Source organism: Rana temporaria, chromosome 2, assembly GCF_905171775.1.
Source record: "Rana temporaria chromosome 2, aRanTem1.1, whole genome shotgun sequence".
In the NCBI taxonomy this organism is placed as follows: Eukaryota; Metazoa; Chordata; class Amphibia; order Anura; family Ranidae; genus Rana; species Rana temporaria.
Genome location: NC_053490.1, coordinates 468,205,883 through 468,223,926, shown reverse-complemented (window position 1 = coordinate 468,223,926; position 18,044 = coordinate 468,205,883). Strand labels below are relative to the sequence as shown.

The 18,044-nt window shown below is 43.5% G+C and overlaps 1 protein-coding gene across 5 annotated transcripts in view; it reads right to left on the bottom strand.

Moving 5' to 3' along the window:
- Positions 1-1,902: 1,902 nt before the first annotated feature.
- LOC120927788 overlaps positions 1,903-18,044 on the bottom strand; it is a 32,296-nt gene continuing 16,154 nt past the window's right edge. For 3 of the 5 annotated variants that reach the window (XM_040338701.1, XM_040338702.1, XM_040338698.1), the window contains exons 5-12: positions 14,328-14,434; positions 12,016-12,091; positions 8,700-8,818; positions 6,258-6,359; positions 5,846-6,072; positions 5,085-5,157; positions 2,689-2,751; positions 1,903-2,387 (exon numbers count right to left, since the gene is read on the bottom strand). In XM_040338701.1, coding sequence (XP_040194635.1) covers positions 2,199-2,387; positions 2,689-2,751; positions 5,085-5,157; positions 5,846-6,072; positions 6,258-6,359; positions 8,700-8,818; positions 12,016-12,091; positions 14,328-14,434 — 956 coding nt within the window. In that variant the 3' untranslated portion in view covers positions 1,903-2,198. The remainder of the gene's footprint in view (positions 2,388-2,688; positions 2,752-5,084; positions 5,158-5,845; positions 6,073-6,257; positions 6,360-8,699; positions 8,819-12,015; positions 12,092-14,327; positions 14,435-18,044) is intronic. The other 2 variants (XM_040338699.1, XM_040338700.1) reach the window with 2 other exon arrangements.

Sequence of the window (18,044 nt, the reverse complement as noted above, 5' to 3'; positions counted from 1 at the left end):
CAGCTCGATGTCAGGGGTGAGCCGGACCCGGCCAAGGTGAGCAGGGCCAGGGTGGGCGGGTATTACACCAGCGATTGGGATGGTATCTGGGCATGGCCGCTACGTGTATGTGGCCCCGCTCCCCTTTCTAAAGCAGGCCAATCATTGGCTGGTGAAATTTAGCTGCTGGGTCCTGCCCACTCGAGGCATCGAGCTGATAGCTTCTCTCTCCTCTGTTAGTTTCACACAGTTTTCTAAATATCGGCACCGGCCAGAGAAAAACCCATATCGGTCTACCTCTAATAAAAAAAAAAAAAAATGCTCTTAATCTAAATATATTCTATAGAAAAGAAAATTAAGAAAAAAATAAATAAATGCGTTGTGCCGAAACTAGATCCTGCCATTTCAGTCCTCAAATCAATTCCTATTGACGATGTTCCCTCTTTCAATGATTGCAGTTGATGCCTTCAGCCTTATTTGGTGGGAATGCACCAGCAAATATGATCTGGCAAAGCTCTAGAAGTTTCTTCTGTGCACATTTATAGGATTTTGTAGATTAAAACTTGGTCTACTGAGGCTGCTTGTAATGGTATGCATACACACGGCAGGACTTTTTCAGCCAACACAAATGTAGTGATGTAATTAGGGCTGCAACTAACGATTATTTTCATAATCGATTAGTTGGCCGATTATTGTTTCGATTAATCGGATAATAGCCTTAAAAAAATAAAAAAATAATTAGCATTTTTTTGGGCCAATTTGTTGGGCAGATTAAAAAACACAAATTGCCGCAAAAACACATCACATGCTTTTCTGCAGCTTCTCCATTGAAGTATATTGAACCAAAAAAAACTAAATAGCACCGTTTTTGCGTTAAAAACTCCTTGCCCTTTCCAAATACGCAGCAGCTGAAAAAAAATCATGGATGTGAGCGTGTCCCATAGGAAAAGCACCAAACAACAGAGGTGTGAACCCAGGCCTGAGATGTTTCGTAACATAATAGGGTTTGGCAAAAACAAAAATAAGTACAAAAAGAGCAAATAGTCGCTACTGTAAGTGGTTAATTTTTTTACTGTGGGACAGTGAAATTCATATTTACAGTAAAGATTTGCTTTTTTGTACTATAAAGGGCTAATTTTAGTTTTTTTAACCCCATTATGTTACTGGCCGATTAATCGATTATGAAATTAATCGATTACAATTTTCATAATCGATTAATCGATTAGTTGTTTCGGCCCTAGATGTAATAGACACACTATGTGGTTTTTCTGCTCTTTATCGCCACCCTTTGGGCAACTTCTGCTATTGTCTGATCTTTAGCATTGGTTCTGAGCATATGTGTTTATACTTTGGACTTTAGTCCGATGGACTTGTGTACACATGATCGGATTAGCCGACATAGGACATTTGTTGCTGGAAAGTTTGTCCACCGTTTTAGAGAATCCCCTTGATAAATTCATCAGAGGTTTCACTGACGAAAAGGTACTTCTACACCCATAAGAAAAAGTCTCAGCCGCGGCCCGAGCCACAGGGAAGTGGGCGGTGTTAGTGGTGCTGCTACCTGTGAGTGTCACCCTGGTGCGGCCCACATCTGGCTAGCAACGCCACTGCTCCACATCAACACTTTCTGTGTTTTACGGTGGTAGACCAGCATTTCAAATTTATGACACTGCCATTTGGACTCTCCTCTGCACCCAAAATATTGCGCTTCAGCGAACCCAGGACATTCATGTCACAGGATACCTGGATTACCTTGGAGCGGACCTGTGAAATGTTCACACAGGGAAGATTAGTTAGTCTAATGCTTGTTAGTTCATAAACTCATTCTAAATAACATGTGTAATGCATATAAACTGCACTAAAAAGATCTGAATGGGCCCTAAAAGTTTCACATTTCATATCACCAATAAAAATACAACGCAGTTCTAGTGTGACATTTATTTTAACAGTTTAGTGGTGACTGCAGATAATGTCAAGCTTTCAGATGGGCTGTACACACGACAATTTTTTGCATTATAGATAAAAAAATAATAATTTACATTCGATAATTGATTTTTCTTCACAAAAAATCCCCTGCAATTGTCACGTCTATTGTTTTTTGAATGAGGCGTACTACAAGGTGCAGTATACTAAACTTAGCTTCAGGGTCAATAAAAAGCAAATGCCTAAAAGTAAGTTTGACCCAAAATAAAATACTACAAGTTACACTGCGGATCCATTCATTTCAGGTCGCGTTTTAGTTTCTGAAGAATTCTCTCTCTTTCTAGATAAAGTTTTTTTCTATGGAGAATCCTCTGCAGTCTCCGGTTCATTCTTTCACGGTCCTCTTCAGAAAGATCTGTCTGTGTTGGAGGAGCCGACTGTTCCAAGCATTGGCTAATCTGTTCTCTCATTTTCTGTACACTTTGCTGTAGGGAGAAAAAAAAAAAAAAAAACACTGAAAACTGGGAAAGTGAAGGGAACTCTCCCTGACCGAGACATATAGAACATAAAATAAATAATAACCCTAATCCAAAACTAAATAAAACAACCATTCTGGCCTCACTATATCACACGTTTTATGTATACTTATTGTCTGCAAGTTTCCAGTCTTATGAGATATACAGGAACACAGACCAGACAATAAGGATCCTTTACCCACATGAACAACTATCTGTAATCCATTCTGAACATCAAATAAAAACGTGTGAAAGAATGGTGGAAACTTACCGCTAGCTCAGATTTCTTTTCTTCTGTTTTTTTACTTTGAGTTTTCAAAGTTATTATTTCATCCTACGCAAAAAAAAAAAAAACACATACTAAAATGTGACTTGTTCTGATTGCACAACGCAGTAAATGCCAATAATCTGTGCCTTGTAAGTATAAAAAGGAACCAATATTTGACATCTAAAAAAAAACTTTAAAAAACAAATGTTGTGAAATCACTTACATCACAGGTGTCAAACACAAGGCCCGCGGGCCATTTCATGTGGCCCTCGCACCTCCAGCCCTCCTCCAGACCCATACTTTCAAGCAATGCCTCCAGCTTCTTCCCAGCAGCAGCATAAGATAGGGGGGTGCACTGTGATGTAAGGGAGAGTTGGGGACTCAACTTCTAAAGTGTGGGGTGGTTCTTGACATCTAATGTAAGGGGAGGGGATGCTCTGGACATCTAATCTTAAGCCCTGTAGACACGACCGGGATTCTCGGCGGTATAAAGTCCGCCGGGAATCCCAACGGGACAACCGAGAACCTGCTCGGTAACTTTCCCCGTGTACACACGAGAGGTTTTCCCGTCGGGAAAACTGTGGGGAGAGTGTTGGCCGGGAATCCCGGCCGTGTGTACGCTCCCTCGCAGTGTTTCCCCATAGGAAAACTACCGGGAATCCCGGCGGGAAAATAGAATAGCAGGTTCTCTATTTTCCCGTCAGGATTGCCGGCAGTTTTGCCTTCGGGAAAACTGTGAGGAAGCATACACACGACCGGTTTTGCAGGCCAAAAGCTCTACTGGCAGTTTTCCTGCCAGGAAAACTGCCAAAGGCAAACTGCCAAACCGGTCGTGTGTACGAGGCTTCACAGATACAAGAACAATCATAATGCTGATGCGGCTTACCATGAAATTGAGTTTGACACCCCTGACCTACATGAACTCAAAAAGCAAACTGCACTAGTGAACTGTTAAACTAAAAAAAAAAAAAAAAAAGAGTGATTGACATTAATAATATTCCAATTCTATTTTTTTTTATTTGAGAACACCAAGTAGAGCGGTTCACACACTCCGAAGAGTGACTCACGGCTTTGTTTAATCTTTTATCTCTACCCATTTTTATTCATAATCATTTTTTGAATATAGGTTTACACATATGCATATAACTATTTACACAGACTCATTGTCTAAATTAGGGCACTGAAAAGTGATCCACACTCTTGGAAGAGTGATTCACAAAAATATTTCTGTTAATTTGTTATTAGAGCAGCTCATATACAATGGGGCAGATCCACAGACAGAGTACGCAGGCATATCTACTGATACGCCGGCGTACTTTCAAATTACCCGCGTCGCATCGTTGTTTTGAATCCTCAAACCAAGATACGACGGCATCTGGGTTAGATCCGACAGGTGTACGTCCTCGTACGCCTTTCGGATCTAAGATGCAATACTTCGGCATCCGCTGGGTGGCGTTCACACCGTTTTCCGCGTCGGGTATGCAAATTAGCCATTTCCGACGATAAACGAACATACGCGCGGTCATCGCATTTTCTTACGTCGTCTCTAGTTGGCTTTTTCCGGCGTATAGTTAAAGCTGCTTTTTTGCAGCGTATAGTTAGATTTGCCATGTTAAGTATGGCCGTCGTTCCCGCGTCGAAATTTGAATTTTTTCTTCTTTTTGCGTAAGTCGTCCGTGAATCGGGATGGACGCAAGTCACGTCTAAGTTTAAAAAATGACGTCCTTGCAACGTCTGTTTGCGCAATGCGCGGCGGGAAATTTAGAAAACGGAGCATGCGCAGTTCATTCGGCGCGGGGACGCGCTTCATTTAAATGAATCACGCCCCCTAATCGCCGATTTGAATTCCGCTGCCAGAGATACACTACGCCACCGTAAGATACGCTGCGCCGGTGCAGATCTATGTGGATCTGGCCCAATGCCTTTACTTTTCAGGGAAGAAGAAAGGAAGAAAAACCCACCAGGGTTTACTTCCTCTTTAACTAAACAGATTTACTCACAAGGTGCATCTTTCCTGCAAAGTAAATGGGATTCATAAAAACTGGAGCAAAAAACTAACCAACACATCGGGGTTGATTTACTAAAGGGAAATCCACTCTGCACTACAAGTGGACTTGTAAGTTCAGTCACTCTAGATTGTTGTAGATCTGAGGGGAAGCTCTGCTGATTTTATCATCCAATCATGTGCAAGTAAACAAATGCATTTATTTTTTATTTTCCTTGCATGTCCCCCTCAGATCTACAGTGACTTCACTTGTAGTGCACAGTGGATTTGCCTTTAGTAAATAACCCCCTTATTGTTTCTTCTCCTAGAGATTACTTTGGTTTGTGTTCCATCAGAATGTGTGTCTTTCTTATATGCAGGCAATATGGATGTAACAAATAAGAAGTGATCTTACATTTAGCCGTTGGAGACTCTCTTCTGCTGTGTTGACACGTTTTTCATAGGATTCAATTTTAGATATCAGTAAACTGTAAAACAAGAAGATTGGAAAAAAATGATTAAAATATTTTTGGAAGTCACAATGTCCGATTTGCAATATAGTGGGCTGACAAAGGAAACTGTACTTGGATGTTGGGGCAGTTTTCTTACAGTCAGATGCATGGTTTACTTAAAGCCCTTTCACACTGTTCCTCCCATAGCGTCGGCGGTAAAACACCACTATTTTTACCGCCGACGATATGGGCGGATTTGCGGGTCATTTTGGCCGCTAGCGGGGTGCATTAACCCCCCTGCTAGCGGCCGAGAAAGGGTTAAAACCACCTGCAATGCGCTGCCGAAGCAGCGATATCCCATTGATTTCAATGGGCAGCAGCGGAGGAGGAGCTGTAAACACACCGCTCCTTCTCCGCTCCAAAGATGCGGCTAGCAGGACCTTTTTTTACCATCCTGCTAGCGCACCGCTCCAGTGTGAAAGCCCCTCGGGCTTGAGCACCGCTCCAGTGTGAAAGCCCCAAAACTGTTTTAGATCTGGCTGAAGTCAGCTAATCGGCTGTGGCCAATTACGCACACAGTTCTGGTCTGGGAAGGGGGGTAAAACCTTCCTGAGTTCAAGCGGTTAACAGAAAATAAGCATTTCAGAAATTGAGAGTTATCAGAGTATGCAGGGCTGCTGTGTACTGCGTATTCATTTGGAGGTTAATATAGAGATAGATCTACCTTTTTGTGTCCTGTCCTGTTTCACTGGCCGTTTCTTCTCGTCTCCTAGTGACTTCTTTCTTTGCAGCCAGTAGTTGAGCTTTCTCCTGCTGATGTACACTCTGAATGGTCAAATGTTTTAACTGCTTGAAAACATCTTCGGGTGTCAGACCCTGGACACTGGCGGCATCCCCTGTCCTGCTCAGGAAGGCTCTTCCTAGCTTTAAAGTCTTTTTAAAGACCAATTTCTACAAATCAGATTAACGACAGTCAAGTCATAAAGGTCTGTGCACACCTATATGCTAGAGTGCTTGACATGGCAAAAAAAAAAAATATATGAAATGCATCCACACACATCAGAAGGTACATAAATCATTAAAGGGCATTGAGGCATGTTACAAACACATGAAAGTGAATAGGTGTAAAATATTACCATTCTTCGAATATCCTCTTCAATCTTATCCTTCCTGCCATTGACCAGTTCCTTGTCCTGCGTTGTTGCTGCAAGATCCTTTTGTAAGCAAAGCAACTCTGCCTAGAAAATAAAAGTCAAACTCAACAGTCAATTAAGTGTATTTCGACATTCTCTTAAAGTGGAGTTCCACCCATAAATATAACATTACATCAGTCGTTTTAAAAAAATGTCATTAGTCCTTTAAGAAATTTTTTTTTTTTTTTTAGATGCCTTCAAAGTGTTGTTGCTAGGCAGAATAGTTAATCTTCCCTCTTCCTGCACCTAGGTGCTTAAGCTTCCTAACCTACACCGCACAGACTCCTGGGAATGTAGTGGGTGTAACTTTCCAGGAGTCTGTGCACTCCCCATTCTCAAAGAATCATGTGACTTGGACAGTACAGGTGCTGAAACCTGATCTGAAACCAAATACACTGCTCGTGCAGCACTGAGCATGTGCGAGATCTGCAAGGCTGAAATCCAGGAAGTCATACAGTCTGGCTTCATGATGCCCACACTTAAAGCGGTAGTTCACCCTCCTTCACGTCATTAGACCATTACATTCGGCATCGTAGCGCGAGCTACGGTATGCCGGTCTTAAATTTTTAAACCCCGTACTCACTGTGCTATAGATGATTGAAGAATCCGACTCCCGCGGGGAATGGGCGTGCCTATGGAGAGGGAGGATGATTGACGGCCGGCTCTGGCACGTCACGCTCCCCGAAGACAGCCGGAGTAGGTCTCGGCTATTCACGGCGCCTGCGCACAGGCTATGCGCAGGCGCCGTGAATAGCCAAGCCTATTTCGGCTATTTCCGGAGAAGCGTGACGTGCCAGGGCCGGCCGTCAATCACCTTCTCTCACCATAGGAACGCCCATTCCCCGGATTCTTCAATCATCGATAGCACAGTGAGTACGGGGATAAAAAATGTAAGACCGGCATACCGTAGCTCGCGCTACGATGCCGAATGTAATGGTCTAATAAAAAAAAACATTTTTTTTTTTTTTTTAACAGGGTGAACCCCCGCTTTAAGATGGCCCCAGTCAATTTCTATTTTATAAAGTGTCTAAATGCTGTAAGAACCTAACAAAACGGACCTTAGTTTACAGACTAACTTTACTAGAATACATTAAGCTTGTGTATTACAGGGGTATTTATATTTAAAAATTGAAATTGTGGCCGGAACTCCGCTTTAACCAGTCTACAGGATATCTGGATAACCACTTCAGAATTGACCCCCTAATGATCAGGCCATTTTTAGCGATTCAGTACTGTGCTGGCGATTGGGTACAGCGTTGCATGACCGCGCAAAATTAATTTGTATACTATTTTTTTTCACACAAATAGAAGCTGTCTTTTGATGTCATTTGATCGCCACTGTTTTTTTTTCCCCCCTCTCCTTTTTTTTGTGATATAAAAACAAAAACACAAAAAAAGAAGACCGAAAGTAAAAAAAGAAAAAAAAGTTATATTTTCTGTTATAATAAATATCCAATAAAATACAATTTCGGCCAAAATGTATTCTGCTACATCGTTGGTGTTAAAAATAATATTGAAATAAATGCATATTATTTAGTCTGTAGGAAAAAAAAAAAAAATAATCACACACACACACACACACACACACTCTATCTCACAAAAGTGAGTACACCCATCACATTCTTGTAAATATTTTAATTTACCTTTTCATGCGAAAACACTGAAGGAATGATCTTTCCCTCAAAATAACTCAACACACAGCCATTAATGTCTAAACCGCTGGCAACAAAAGTGAGTACACCTCCAAGTGAAAATGTCCAAATTGGGCCCAAATTAGCCATTTCCCCTCCCCGGTGTCATGTGACTCGTCAGTGTTACAAGGTCTAACGTGAATGGGGAGCAGGCGTATTCAATTTGGTGTTATCGCTCTCACTCTCTCATACTGGTCACTGGAAGTTCAATATGGCACCTCATGGCAAAGAACTCTCTGAGGATCTGAAAAAAAAGAATTGTTGCTCTACATAAAGATGGCCTAAAGTATAAGAAGATTGTCAAGACACTGAAACCGAGTTGCAGCACGATGGCCAAGACCATAAAGCAGTTTAACAGGACAGGTTCTACTCAGAACAGGCCTCGCCATGGTCGACCAAAGAAGTTGAGTGCATGTGCTCAGCATCATATCCAGAGGTTGTCTTTGGGGAAATAGACACATGAGTGCTACCAGCATTGCTGCAGAGGTTGAGGGGGGGAGGGGGGCAGCACTCAGACCATACTCCGCACACTGCATCAAATGCAGATTTTACACAGCGTCCCAACTTTTTTTTAACTGGGGTTGTCTATGAAATCTTCAAGCCTCAAATTAATTTTTAAGCATGTGTGCAAAAAAAAAAAAAACAGCCCTGGCAGAAAAACTGTTAAAACGTGCGTTTGCAGTAGTCAGATTACCTTCAGTACTTTAGCCTTCTCTTGAGCTTTCATGTATGTCAGGAACTCCAGGTCTTCACTGCGACACTCATAGCCAGGCATCTTTTCCAATACTCCTGAAATACGCATTTGATTCAACCCTGCATCAAAATATAATTAAAAAAGGTTTCAAAATCATCCAAGAACGCATATACACAATTAAGCAACCTCTTATCAAAACAGGAGCATAAAACATTAGACTCACACTACAAGGCAAATGTCTATAACCAAAAGCAACCAGTTTGTTTCAGTAATGGCGCTTATAAAACTGAAATGCAATTCACTGCAATGAGTACCTACACCTTCCACTTTGTACTACATATTAAACGAGGTCTTACATTTTAAGAAAATTCTCATTCAAATTGAGAAAATCAGTTTAATGCAGTTACCTTTGTGATTTTCCTGTTCATAAAGTAGGTTACAAATGAAAGACAAAAGTCTAGGCTGCAAACAGACGTCTTTCAGACACTTGGTATTAAGATGACTGGTAAATCAGAACATCCAACCAACTCTCAGTTTACCACTAGAAGATCAGTGAAAGACAGTCATATCCTTATTTGCTGTGGGTTACTGGATAACAAAAGTGGTCATCCGCCTCTACCGCAGTTTCCAGTTTTTGGTCTGGAATGACACTGGAATGGCACCAACCTGAAAATCTGGCATTGAATAGAAATGGTCATTTATACTGTATAACAGACACTCTACTTCAATGACCAGGTCATCAAATACAAACAAAAGTGGATCAGTGACTGTGCAGCAGGTCAGTGCTAGCTAAACTGCATTTACCAAAAAAACACAAACTTGGCAGGGGTTCAGGTGATCGCAGTCTAAGGCGCGAGGCAGGCAAGTATTTATATCCGCCAAGAGGAGTGTGAAGCCCTCTTTGCATAGAGCCCCTTTTTTACTTAGGCCCCTTTCACACAGGGCGGATCAGTAATGATCTGCCCCGTGCACCTCCGATTGCTCAGCGGGGATCGCTCCGTTGATCCCCGCTGAGCCGGCGTATGACAGGGCGGTCACCGCACACTGTGCAGGGACCGCCCTGTCTTTTCTCCGCTCCCCCCTATGGAGGGGATCGGATGAACACGGACCATATGTCCGTGTTCATCCGATCCGATAGACAGATGGAAAAGTAGGTTTTTCGGCTGTCAGCGGGCATGTCACAGCTGACATCCGCGGCTGTGACATGCCCGCTGACAGCCGAAAAACCTACTTTTCCATCTGTCTATCGGATCGGATGAACACGGACATATGGTCCGTGTTCATCCGATCCCCTCCATAGGGGATCGGATGACAGGCGGACCTGTACGGGCGCTCCATGTGAAAGAGCCCTTACAGATGACATTCCTACCAGACGACAGTCCATCTCTGAAGGAATTTAATTGGCCCAATCTATATTACAACTTTATCATAGGACCTACGGTCACAAGCCACCAGGATTTGTTTATGGTGCTGTCCTTAACTTCAGGATAGTGTATATGGTGCTTTAGAACAATGGTTCTCAACACCATCCTCAAGTACCCCCCCAACAGGCCATGTTTGCAGGTTTTCCTTTATCTTGCACAGGTGCTTTAAAATTAGAGTCAATGACTTGGTATTTTGGACATCTATTTTATCTAAGAGAAATTCCCAAAACATAGCCTGTTGGGGGTAGGGATGAGCTCCGGCGTGTTCGCACGCTCCACGTGCAGAGCCCGCCAGGAAGTCTGCACGGTGTTGCGCTAACCACAGGCAGGGAGACATTGTCCCGATGCTCGGCTGCAGAGATCGGGAAATGTCTCCCTGCCTGTGGTTAGCGCAGCGCCGTGCAGACTTCCTGGCGGGCTCTGCATGTGGAGTGTGCGAACACGCCCAAGCTCATCCTTAGTTGGGGGGTACTTGAGGACAGGGTTGAGAACAACCGTTTTAGAAAATTCCATCTTCTATCCTGAATAGCCTGTGTCTCCTGTTGTGCCGGGATAATTGATATTTCTGTTGGCCGATGAGAAAATATATATCATGTTTTTCTTCATTAAAGTGGCTCTAAAGGCTGAAGAATTTTCCTTAACCCCCCCCCCCAGCGCTTCCTTACCGGAGCTCACCCTGATCCAGCTTGAGCATTGCCTCCAGAGAAAGCCAACTGCTTTTTGCATCCATAAGACACATAAAGCCATGGCTTGGCCCCTCATGCTCTCTCCTCATTGGCTCACTGGCTGTGATCGACAGCCAATGGGCTCCTGCTTCTGTCTCATCGCTGGATCAGAGCGAGCTCTGGTAAGGAAGCGCTAAGAGGGGGGGGGGGCTGAAAAGAAGAGGATCGGAGATGCTCTGTGCAGTAGGTAAAATATGACGTTTGTTCATTTTAAATAAAATGAAGCTTTAATACTTCATGAGCTATGTAAGCTGTCTAAAACATATCTGACTGGTTGGGCCTGTGGGCTGCCACGTTTGTCATCTTTCTTGCTCTGGAGGAACATGTAATGCCACATACACACAACCGTTTTTCATGATGAGAAAAATGCAATTTTTTAAATTGGTCATTAAAAAACGACTGTGTGTAGGCTCCAGAGCATTTTTTGCGACATGAAAAATTTAGAACATGCTTAATTTTTTTACGTCATCATTTTTCACGTCGTGAAAAACGGTCGTGTGTAGGTTTTAACGGCGGGAAAAAAACGTGCATGCTCAGAAGCAGGTTTATGAGAAGGGAAATTTGCATTAACAGTCCAAAGGGTGTTGCCAATCGAATGGAACTTCCCCTTTTTAGTGCCGCCGTACGTGTTGTACGTCACTGCGCTTTGCTTGAGCATATATATTTTTTCACGACCGAGTGTATGCAAGGCAGACTTGACAAGAATCACGTCGAGAAAAACGTTGTGTGTACGTGGCTTTACTCTTCTTTGTATTCAAAGAAAATTTCCTGAGGAAGCATCTTTGAGAAATGGTTGACCTTTTGATTTGAGACATTGACATTATGTACAGCGATTTATACTCTTGAGCAATGAAGATATAACCTTAATAGGGATTATCATCACTTGTGTATTTTATTACGTTGTAAATAAAATATATTAAAAAGTTATTATGCGCCTTATCCCTGGTACCAGTAGAGTCCTTTTTTCATACGGTGAAAAAAAAAAAACACACAACACACACACACAAATGTGTCTTTAAACTGAATAAACAGGTATTAGAAAGATGCCAGATTACATCCTTTCATTTTTATTTTAATACTGTTAAAATTAAATCATATATTTATGCATTCAATTTAAAGTTTTATTAACAATTTAGCTGGTCACTACTTTATTAAATAAATACTTGCCTTGAACAGGTAGTTCACTTATTCTCCTGATAATATGAGTCTGCTGGCTCGAGACCTTCACCTCTTCAGTAGTTTCCTAAAATAAAAAAAAATAAAAAAAGAGGGTAATATTTTCTTACATTTTCGGTACAAACTGAAGCCGTGCATTCTGTATACTGTACACAGCAGTGTCTACTAAAAGAAAAGAAAAAAAAAAGTTCCATACTATTTACTCCATGCGTTTCATATGTGAGGAGATAGTTTGCTAAAAGTACCATATCATACTCACTGAAGTGGCTGGGTGTGTCGCACATCTACTTCAGCAACGACGACACCCAAGGCCTCGGTCACGCCATACATGCATAAATACACTGTGCAGATTTCACTTGCAGAGACACGAGTTTACATCAGTTTTCATGCACGTTTTAGTGAGTCTTTATGCACATTGGGCCAGATCCACAGCCCCGCAGCGCAACGTAACTTAACAGATTTAAGTTACACTGCCGCAAATTTCCTAAGTTAGGTATCGATCCACAACACACTTACCTGGAAATTTGCGGCGGTGTAACTCAAATCCGTCCGGCGCAAGGCGTTCCTAATCTAATGGGGCGAGTCCCATTTAAATTAGACGCGCTCCCGCGCCGGACGTACTGCGCATGCTTGTGACGCAAATTTCCCGACGTGCTTTGCGCGACGTGATGTCATTTTTTGATCAGCGCGTAGCGTATTTCCGTACGACTTACGCAATCGACGTAAAATTAAAAAATTGGACGCGGGAAGGACGGCCATACTTTACATAGCAGTACGCCTGCTGTGTAAAAGTAGGGCTGATTTACAAAAGTGTAACTAAGCGACGGGAAACTAGCGTAGCGGCGACGTATCGAACGCGAAAAAGCTTGGAGGATCGACGTAACTCCTCATTAGCATACCCGACGCGTAATTTCGACGATGAATGCCCCCAGCGGCGGTCGCGGTACTGCATCTTAGGATCCGGCAGTGTAAAACTATTACACCTGCCGGATCTTCTGTCTATCTCTTGGAAACTGATTCTGTGGATCAGTTCCAAAGATAGAAACAGGGATACGTAGGCGGAACAGCAGATCCGCCTGCATATCTCTTTTGAGGATCTGGCCCATTGACACCAGTTTTTATATATTTTTTTTTTAATTCACAGATAGAGATCATCACTTTCTCTTCTGTCCTGTTCACACCACAATGTTGATGTCACGTCTGTTTGTCCCCCCCCCATTAGCAAATAATCGTTTAAATAAATAAAATAATAATAAAAGTGTTGTCACCCTCTCACCAAGCTGCTTGGCGATTATCTTGTAGCCCATTCCAGCCTTGTGTAGGTTTACAATCTTATCCCCGACATCCTTGGACAGCTCTTTGGTCTTGGCCATGGTGGAGAGATTGGAATATGAGCGATTGCTTCTGTGGACAGGTGTATTTTATACAGGTAACAAGCTAAGATAAGGAGCACTCCCTTTAAGAGAGAGTGCTCCTAATCTCAGATTGTTATCCGTATAGAAGACACCTGTGAGCCAGAAATCTTGCCGATTGATCGGGGATGAAATACGTTTTTCAATCATTAAAATGAAAATCAATGTATAACTTTTTTGAAATGCGTTTTCTGGATACCAGGAGCACAGAAGAGGGATCTGAGAATCTAAGAAGAGTAGGATCCGGGCTGCTCTGTGCAAATGCACGGGAACAGAGCAGGTAAGTATAACATTATATATCTCGATTTTACAAAAAATAAAAGACAACAAAAATGCACTCACTAGATAAAATTGGATCAAGGCTGGTCAAAAAACCCATATAGACCTCCATAGCATCACTGTGAGGCTGCAGAGCGCAGCAGGCGTGTGGAAACATGTAGCCACATTCCCTCCACTTCCTGTCATTACCAAGCCGTCAGCAAATGCTGTTTGGAGCCGCATCCATCTTGCCACTTCTGGAAGCTGCTGTTGCTTTCCAGCATGAAAACTGTACTTACATCAGGAAATCTGCTTTAACTATATGCCTGTTGAGTTCTGCAGCCTCACATGTTTCTGCCATCAATTCCAAAATGACCATTTTTTTTTATTCTTAAAATAGTATTTTTTTTTCAGTTTAAACATACAATAGGGTTTCTTTTTTTCTATTGTGAATAAAATATGGGTCTTGTAGCCCATTGCATTCTGTTTTTATGCAGATTTTACAGTGTCCCAACTTTTTTGGAACTGGTGTTGTCTATGCAATCTTCAGGCCTCAAATACATTTTTAAGCATGTGTGCAAAACAGCCCTGGCAGCAAAAAGCTTACATGTGTGTTTAAGGTAGTGTGATTACCTTCAGTACTTTGGCCTTCATGTATGTCAGGAACTCCAGGTCTTCACCGCGACACTCATAGCCAGGCATCTTTTCCAATATTCCTGAAATACGCATTTGATTCAACCCTGCACCAAAATATAAATGAAAACCGTTTCAAAATCATCTAAAATGCATATAAACAAAAAAGCTACCTCTTATCAAAACAGGAGCATAAAAAACATTAGCCTCACACTATAAGGCAAATGTCAATAAAACAAAGCAACCAGTTTTTTTTTTTCCAGTAATGGCACCTCTAAAACTGAAATGCAATTCAATGCAATGAGTACCTACACCTTCCACTTTGTACTACATATTAACAAAGTCTTACATTGTAACTACTTCCGGAGCGCCGCACAACTATATACGTCCTCTCTTTGAAGAGGGATATTTCTGTTATGACAGCTGTTAGCTGCCATAACCCAGATATCCTCGTCTTCAGCTGGCGGTCCGGTTTCCGATAATGGTGGTCTCTGTGGCAGATTTGCTGCGAGATCACCGTTATTGGTGGCGGGAGAGGGGGGGCCCCCTGCCGCTCTCCCGCGCCCTCCACCGCTTACCGGAGCCATCGGTAGTGGAGGAGGCAATCAGGTCCTCTCTCGTGCTGGGTATGGAGACGAGTGAGAGGAAGATGGCCCCCACCCGTCTCCATACCTTAGCGGGACGGAAGCGACGTGAAAACGTCACTTCCGCCCATAGCTCTTAAAAGGGACATTTTTTTTTTATCTTTTTGACCCCAGATCACATATTTAAGAGGACCTGTCATGATTTGTTCTATTACAAGGGATATTTACATTCCTTGTACTAGGAATAAAATTTACACTTATTTTTTTTTTAAAAAAAGAACAGTGTAAAAAAATAAAAAAAAATTATATATATAATTTTTTTTTTTTCTTTTTTCTTAACTGACATAACAGCCACCGAAAGGACCACTTTCTGAGAAAGTGTCAACAAGGGAACTTCCCTAATGTTCTCAAACGGTGTTTCTGAGGCACCTGGATCCTGACTGGATGCCCTCGTAGCCTCTGAGACCATGTGGAGAGGCACAGCCTGATCGCCCGAAGTTCCAGGACCTTGATCAGCAAATGGGAATCCTCTGGAGACCAGCGACCCTGGGTCGACTGAACCCCCCAGACTCCCCCACCATTAAGGCTGGTGTCCGTCATGATGACTATCCAGTGAAAGGAAGGAACGACTTCACGGACAGAAGTGTCGGTGAGGTCAGCCACCAACAAGGGAGGCCCTGACCAAGTGGCTCACCCCGATTAGATAATCCAGGGATGATGGGCGCTTGTCCCATCTGGACAGAATTTCCTTCTGTAGCACTAGCGTGTGAGATTGCGCTTATGGTACCGCCTCGAAGGAGGCCACTATGAGGCCCGGGACTCACATGAAAAGCGGAGTGACGACCCTTCTGGGATGTCAACTACCGCACCGCAGCCTGAAGGGTCTGCAACTTTTCCACCGAAAAGCAAACCTTTGCCTCTGAGGAGTCTAGAATCAATCCCAGATATACTAGGCATGGAGTCGTTACCATTACTGACTTCTGAATATTCAGTAGCAACCCAAGTGTCTGAGGGTCTGATGTTATAGACACGCTCACCTCTAATTCTGAGGCTGAAGCGGCCCTCAGAAGCAGGTCGTCCAAGTAGCCCACGACAGCGATGCCACGTTGTCTTAGTAGGGCGAGAATTGGGGCAATCACCTTGGTGAACACCCTTGGTGCCGATGCCAGGCCAAAGGGGAGAGGCACAACTTGATAGTGGTCTTCCCCGACCGCAAAGCGCAGAGTCTCTGATGCTTTGTGCATATGGGGACATGTAAGTAGGCATCCCAGATGTCCAAGGATGCCAGAAAGTCCCCCGGCTGGAGGGCAGTGACGACAGAGCGAACCGATTCCATCCGGAATCTTGTACCTACATGAAGCAATTGAGGGCCCTGAGATCCAGAATTGGGCGAACGCCCTCCTTCTTTGGTACTATGCACAGATTGGAGTAAAACCCCTTAACCGATCCTGTACTGGGACAGGAATAGCCCCCCGCTTTCAGCAGGTCTTGTACTGCCCCAAATAGGGCTTCCTGACGAGTCGGTTGTAGCTGGCGGTTGGAGGGAAAAAACAATCTGTTTGGTGGGCAGGATAGAAGCTCTATCTTGTACCCTGAAGACACTACTTTGCAAACCCACCGATCGGGGACCCGAGATGTCCACCAGATCGCGATTTCGCGAAGACGTCCCCCCACCTGAGAGATGGGTGGGGGCAAACCTTCATGCGGATGTACCTTTGTCTGCAGGTTTGTTGAGTTTGGCAGAAAAAACTGAATTGCTTGGTGCAGGCTGAGGGGATATAGTCAGTGGGACCGCACCCTGGGCAGGACAGTTCTGCTTTGAAGTTAACACTTCTGCCTAGTCACTCCTAAAGATAGATAGGCTAATCCCACTATGTCAAGATTAAGGCTGTGTCCATCCATGAACGAAAGAGAAATGGGGCTCGGTCCTAAAAGAGGAGTTCCACCCAAATTTGGAACTTCCTCTTAACCCACTCCTCTCCCCCTTACATGCCACATTTGGCATGTAATTTTTTTGGGGGGGGGGAGTGGGGGCTTCAGCAAGAGTGGGACTTCCTGTCCCACTTCCTCCTTCCTGTAGGCGACTAAGCATAATCGCCTTCAGGAAGGGGCTGCTGTAGGCGATCGCCTAGGACACGTCACAGGACCTAGGCGATCTCCTGGCCAATTACACGGCGCGGCGCCGGGCCGCTCGCGCATGCGCAGTGCCGCTCGCGCATGCGCAGTGGGTGCCCGGCCGTGAAGCCGAAAGCTGTCACGGCCGGGTGCCCACACTGAGAATGAAGACGCCGGCCGGGGAGGGGGGGAGAGGAGCGGAGCCCCGGCCGGCGCGTCGCTGGAGCAGGTAAGTGTCTGTTTATTAAAAGCCAGCAGCTACACTTTTTGTTGCTGCTGACTTTTAATAAACATACAAATGGCTGGAACTCGCCTTTAAGTGGTTAAGAAAATTCTCATTCAAATTGAGAAAATCAGCTGAATGTAGTTACCGTTGTGATTTTCCTGTTCATAAAAGTAGGTTACAAATGAAAGACAAAAGCCGACTGCATGCTAGGCTGGAAACTAGAGCGGACGGTCGGCTCTTCTGGAATAACGTCACTTCCGGTTTACTTGGCTGGCAATGATGCCGTTTAAAAAAATATATACAGTATTCAGAAGCGCCATTTTTTGGCGCTCTAAATACTTTAAAGTGCAAAGGAGGTATTGGAGGTCTTTTAGACCCCCGATACCTCCATAAAGAATACCTGTCACCACCTATTACTGTCACAAGGGATGTTTACATTCCTTGTGACAGCAATAAAAGTGTTACATATTTTATTTTTTAAAGTGACAAAGTAAAATTTTTTAATAAAAACTAATTTTGAAAGCGTCCCCGTCCTCGAGAGCTCGCGCAGCAAAAGAAGAAACGCACACGCAAGTCACACCCGCACGTAAACAGTGTTCAAATCATACATGTGAGGTATCGCCACAATCGTCAGAGTGAGAGCAATAATTCTAGCACTAGACCTTCTCTGTAACTGGATACCGTTTTTTTTAACACCGCCTATGGAGATTTTTTTAGGTACCGTAGTTCAGTGTTTCTCAACTCCAGTCCTCGGGGCGCACCAACAGGTCTTGTTTTTAGGCTTTCCATTAT